At 39.7% G+C, this 6,404-nt stretch overlaps 1 protein-coding gene across 1 annotated transcript in view; it reads right to left on the reverse strand.

Moving 5' to 3' along the window:
- DENND1A (DENN/MADD domain containing 1A) overlaps positions 1-5,760 on the reverse strand; it is a 520,043-nt gene extending 514,283 nt beyond the window's left edge. Inside the window, exon 1 of the mRNA XM_010844030.1 lies at positions 4,313-5,760. Within this exon, the coding sequence (XP_010842332.1) occupies positions 4,313-4,332 (20 nt within the window). The 5' untranslated portion in view covers positions 4,333-5,760. The remainder of the gene's footprint in view (positions 1-4,312) is intronic.
- Positions 5,761-6,404: the final 644 nt, after the last annotated feature.

Genomic DNA, 6,404 nt, shown 5'->3' on the forward strand with positions numbered 1-6,404 from the left:
AGGAATGGAGGAGCCTGGCGGGCTGCATTCCATAGGGTCACTAAGAGTCAGACACAACTAAGCGACTTCACTTTGACTTTTCACTTTCATGCATTGGAGAAGGAAATGGCAACATACTCCAGTGTTCTTGCCTGGAGAATCCCAGGGGGGGGGGAGCCTGGTGGGCTGCCGTCTATGGGATCGCACAGAGTCGGACACAACTGAAGCGACTCAGCGGCAGCAGCAGACTCCAAATCTAGCTCTACCACTCATAACCCGTGTGTCCTGGGCAAACAACATCTCTGACTTTGAAAGTGAAAGTGTTAGTCACTCAGCAGTGTCCAACTCTTTGCGACCCCATGGACTGTAGCCCTTCAGGCTCCTCTGTCTATGGAGTTCTCCAGGCAAGAATACTGGAGTGGGTAACCATTCCCTTCTCCAGAGAATCTTCCCAACCTGGGGTTCAAATCTAGGTCTCCTGTATTGCAGGCAGATTCTTTACTGTCTGAGCCACCCAGGAAGTCCCACTTTATTAGTAAAAGGGGATACTAACAATTCTTATCCAGTAAGATTATAGTGAAAAATAAATAATATACTGAATGCAAAGTTATTAGCTTCCCACTTGTTAACTCTGTGACTTTCGGATATTGGAAGTCTTTTTCATCTGCAAGATGGGGATCACAGAAGTACTTACTCCACCAGGTTGTTAATGAAGGTATTAATAAATTCAAAGACTAAGTGTGAAGATTTAATGAGTTAACAAATGTAAAGTACTTAGAGTAAGTACTAATGTTCAAAAGAATTCAGTTAATGTTGGTCATTATTTTTATATTAATAGGCAGAGTCAAGATCTCAAAGGGTCTTTTAAGTCATGTGAGATACGTGGATTTTAATCTGAAAACACAGGAAGCAACTGAAGGATTTTAACCAGTGAACTGACATAATCAGATTTGCCCTTTGGAAGACTTACTTTGGATACTGATTGAACTGGAGAGAGACAAGAGTGATAGAAAGCATCGGTCAAGAGACGTTACAGTCATTACGGTAAGAGAGAACGGTGACCGGGATCAAGAGAGGATAGCAGTGCAAACAGAGACGAGTGCATGAATCAACAAGCTGATGTTTGGATTTAGGATATGAGATGTCCCTAGCATCTTACTGATCTTTCCTTCCCTCCTACCCTCCATCCACCCACTAGATTCATGACATTTCTTTAGTTCTCAGTACTCGTCACTCTATAACTGACTCCCAGACTATACCTAAAGATATAGTTTCTTACGACCTTCAGGTCCAAATTTTAACTGCCCTTGGAGAGCTCCCCACAGACAGTAACCTCACTCAATATAACTCAGATCAAACCAATGATTCATTTCCCCAGAAACATCTCAATTTCCTTATTTTTAATGCTGGCTCTGCCACCTTTTTCTCTCAGTTACCCAGGCTACAAATTCTGCAGTCATAATCCATCTGGTCATGAAGACTTTCTAATCTGACACTATGCCTTGACAACTCTCACTGATACCTGAACTACTAAAAATAAAGGCATATGTGATGCAAAATAAAAGGAAACATCCTAGTATCAGCCCTCATTACCACTCTTTTAATATAACAGGTTAATTTTTCTTCCCACCTTCGGCCACCTTACCCTTCAATCCTGATTATTACACTCATGGATCACTCACACACACACATGAACACACTGTAATAGGCAGGGGGAGCTACCTGATAACTTGACTTTCTTTTTAAAGTAGTTATATTGGTTATAATAATTACACATAAAAAGTACAGTGAGAACAAAGACAAAAATAACTCTAATGGAGTACACTCTGGGAATTTTAGTTCTTTTGCATGTTATTAGTTGAAAATATGAGAGTATCAGGCAGTAAGGGAATAAAATTCTACCTCACTAGTGCAAACACCTGCTAGTCTCTAGGAATTCAACTGGGAACAATGAACATGAACCAGTTCTTCAACCACAGACCTGAGAAAGGGATCTCAGGGTCAGCTGTGGGCATAAAGAACAGTATTCATGGTACCCCATTCATCCCACCTGGGGCAAACAGTAAAACTAGATAAGAGTCCACCTTGCTCAAGGGCATATGGAAAATAGAACACCTATTATAAATATTACAAATGGAAAGAGAACATCATCTCTTGGAGAACAAATATACTTCTGAAAAAGATTAACATATTTCAGGAAAGTGGCATATTTAAATAGAGCAGAAACATGACTTCAACAAAACAGAAACAAGGGAGAATAAAAGAAGATAAAAAGACAACAAATGAGAGCCTTTTAAATAAGGATGAAGGAAAAGGAGTGACCTCAAAGGAGAATAAAAGATCATGGTATTAGACACATTACCTATGGTATGTGGTATTCCTGCCAAAATGTTTAAACATGAACTTTTAACATTAAAACAAATCCTAAATGGAGGACTTTAAAAAAAAACAATGGTCAGGATTCTTTAAAAAGTCAATGTCAGAGACAAAAAGAAAAAGAGAAAGCAGAACTGTTTTAGATGAAAGGGCACTAGAGACAGGACAGCTAAATACAATATATGATCCCTAATTGGACTCAGACTCAAAAACGAAAAGCTGCAAAACACATTATTGGAACTGGGAGAATTTAAATTAAATTTTATGTTAAATATATTATTTTGTGAATGCAAAATCTTTTCATGGTGATAAAAGAATTGTGGTTATATAGAAGAATATACTCGTTCTTAGGAGATATAGGCTAAAATACTAAGAGATAAAACATCATGATGACCATAACTTGAATTGGTCAGTCAAAAAAAATAAAATAAAATAATATCTGTGTATATAACAGAGAAGGCGGAGTGAGTTTGAATGTGGAAGGTGGAAGGGAGGGATTATCTATCCCCTGATATTATAGGGAAACACAAATAAGCATTTTCCTATTCTCATTTCTCATTACTTATGAGTAATACTTCGGAGAAGGCAATGGTACCCCACTCCAGTACTCTTGCCTGGAAAATCCCATGGATGGAGGAGCCTGGTAGGCTGCAGTCCATGGGGTAGCTAAGAGTCAGACACAACTGAGCGACTTCACTTTCACTTCTCACTTTCATGCATTGGAGAAGGAAATGGCAACCCACTCCAGTGTTCTTGCCTGGAGAATCCCAGAGTCAGGGGAGCCTGGTGGGCTGCCATCAGTGGGGTCGCACAGAGTCGGACACGACTGAAGCGACTTAGTAGCAGCAGCATGAGTAATACTTAATTTTCTTAAATTCAATAGAGACTTCCCTTGCTAATCCAAACATCAGTAACCACTGATAACTTTTTACACTAAAAAAAAAAAAAATCATACCATTTCTTCAACAGTTTTTTAAGGTAGTCCTCTTTCTCATAAAGCCAGTATAATCTTGATACCAAAATCTAACAAGAACATTACAAAAAAGAATTATAGTCAAAATCATGAAAAAATAATAATAAAATACTAGTTAACTGAATCCAGCAATATGTATAAAAAGGATATCAAGACCAACCAAACAGGTTTATCCCAGGAATACAAAGTTACACATTTGAAAATAAATGTAGTTCACTTCATTAAAAAAGGGGGTTGAAAGGGATCAAAAAATCATCTCAGTAGATGCAGAAAATGCATTTGATAAAACTGAACAGCCACTCATGACGATAGTAACTGGCAACCTGAAACACCAACTGATGAAAACCAAAAAAAAAAAAAAAAAACCTCCAACAAAAGTCAGCTCTAACTGAAGGGCCTGAGAAGGGGCCACCTAACAAGTCAGATGGAGAAGGCAATGGCACCCCACTCCAGTACTCTTGCCTGGAGAATCCCCTGGACGGAGGAGCCTGGTAGGCTGCAGTCCATGGGGTAGCTAAGAGTCAGACACAACTGAGCGACTTCACTTTCACTTTTCACTTTCATGCATTGGAGAAGGAAATGGCAACCCACTCCAGTGTTCTTGCCTGGAGAATCCCAGGGACGGGGGAGCCTGGTGGGCTACCATCTATGGGGTCGCACAGAGTCAGACATGACTGAAGCGACTTAGCAGCAGCAGCAGCAACAAGTCAGAAAACTTTTAGGAAATAACTACCAAACAATACAGAAAAACCTGTGTGGTCCCACCCTCACTTGAGTCAGCAAAGGAAACACAGGGAAGCAACTTAGATTTCTACCTTTGCCAGGCTGTGCCGAAGTATCCCATCCACCTACCCCCTGCCAGTGTGGTGTTAGAGAAAGTCACGTAGGGAACCGGGGCTTTCCTTATACCCACTGCACAGTAACAAGGACTCTCACAACAAGGTTTCAGTGGAGACTGTGGAAAGCCTGGACTTCCATACTCACATGGCAGTAATTGAGGCCATAGAGGGAGCAGCAACAAGGTACCACTTGCACCCAGCCAGGGAGATACTGGTGGAGGTCTCCTGGGAACCACAACTCCCACCTCAGCCCTGCAGGAAAAGGGAATTCTGTACCCTAGGTGTCAATGAAGACTGAACATGAAATCTAGTCATATACCCCAATCTGACAATATGAAGGCAGAGTGCCATCTTCCCCTTCCAGGGCAGTGTCATAACGAGCCAGTTAAAAGACAGTGGGAAAATAAACTTCAAAGCTCTGCAGGAAAATTTTCCAACCTAGAACTCTATGACCATACAAACCATAAATCAAGTGCAAAAAAGCAGACATTTTTCAGACATGAAAAGACCTGTGAGAACTCAAACGCATTCTTTTCGCAAGTCCACTTGTGTGACTGCCTCCTATAAAAACTTAAATCTGTCCTCTAGAAAACAAAATAACACAGGGGCCAGGAAATAATGAAGTAGGGGAGTGGTGAAGGGACATTCCAAGATTACAACAACATAGCTGACTTTATACAAATCAACAGGAAGTTAGGAAGAAACCATCAGGGGAAAAAAAAGAGCCCCAATAAAACTAAGTTTGGAAAAAATTAACGATATGGTAAAGTAATGCAAGAGAGGGGAAAAAAGGGATTTTTTTAAATCAAAATCCAAATATGGCTCTTTCCCAGTCCTACTTTCTGGGCTGCCAGCAGCAGTGCAGCACATATGGCCAAGTCCAAGAACCACACCACACATAACCAGCTCCAAAATGGCATCAATAAACCCTAATCACAATGGCTTTTTTAAGGAGGAGAAGCCTAAGTTCCTAAGGATCTTGAACTTTTTCAAGAAACACAAGAATGCTGTAAAGAAGATGCACACCAATAAGACAAAGGCCATCAAAGCCTTTATCAAGCCCAAGATCCTGAAAGGCATCAGTCCTAGAAGCTTGGGAGACAAGCTTTAGCAGTGACACTGCTCTGCTGATCTGAGGCTACCGCAAGGTCAAAGTCAAAAGCCAAGGCTCAGGCTCCCAGAGGTGCCCTAGCCCTCACAAAGGCTACAAGTAGAGGTTTCAGTTTGCCAACAGGAGGATGGAAGCTTACTCGTGTGATGTCTTGGGCTGCTCTTTACACAAGGCTGTTGTCTCTGTGCTATTTTGTACATGTAAATGTAAAATATATACACATAGCCAGATACAAAACAAATTTAGCATAACTTTAAATTCTGAGTGGATTATAAAAGGTTATATGACCTTGATGTTAAGAACATTCTCCGTCAAATGAGATCATGACAACACTCCAAAAAAGAAGAAAATGTTATTCTAGCACCCTACGTGGCCTATGCTAAACAATATTTAAATATTCATAACACAATTTTTAGAGTTAACCTAAAGATAAATAATGGAAAACTTGGTCCTGGTCATGGATCAGAACAAAAATGACCTATCTTTCCCTTAGAAAGTGGGCGTCAAAAGACACTATTGAAAGTTAATGGAATAAAAACTATATTACATTAAAATACAATCATTATAAAAAATAGAAATATAGATACATATAAAACAGCAGAAGAGGAAGAGAGACATATTATAAAGGTACTCATCATCTTCCATTTCAGAGTGTCAACAAATACCATCTAAACTTAATATAATTAAGAGATAGAGATTTATCTAAGGGTTATGGGTTAACCAATAGAGCTAAAAATCAGTTAATAGAGGCTGTTTCTGAAGAAGTACAGTGTAGGGTAGAGAATTATTACTCTTCATCATGAGCTCTTACAAACGATTTGATTTGTTATCACAAGCATTAAGAGCTCTGATTAAAATAATTTTTAAAGTTTGACAAACACATTCTGTTGGTGAAGCTGTAAGGCAACAAAGCATTATCATATGTGGGAATATGAAATGGCTCAATCTGTGTGGAGGAGAATTTGACACTTTTTACTAAAGTCTATTATACTACTTTATAATTTTTTAAATATTTATTTATTTGGTCTTAGGAGAAGGCAATGGCACCCCACTTCAGTACTCTTGCCTGGAGAATCCCATGGACTCCGGAGGAGACTGGTCGGCTGCAGTCCATGGGATCACCAGG

Source organism: Bison bison, unplaced genomic scaffold (genome assembly GCF_000754665.1).
Source record: "Bison bison bison isolate TAMUID 2011002044 unplaced genomic scaffold, Bison_UMD1.0 scf7180017864193, whole genome shotgun sequence".
Classification (NCBI taxonomy): domain Eukaryota; kingdom Metazoa; phylum Chordata; class Mammalia; order Artiodactyla; family Bovidae; genus Bison; species Bison bison.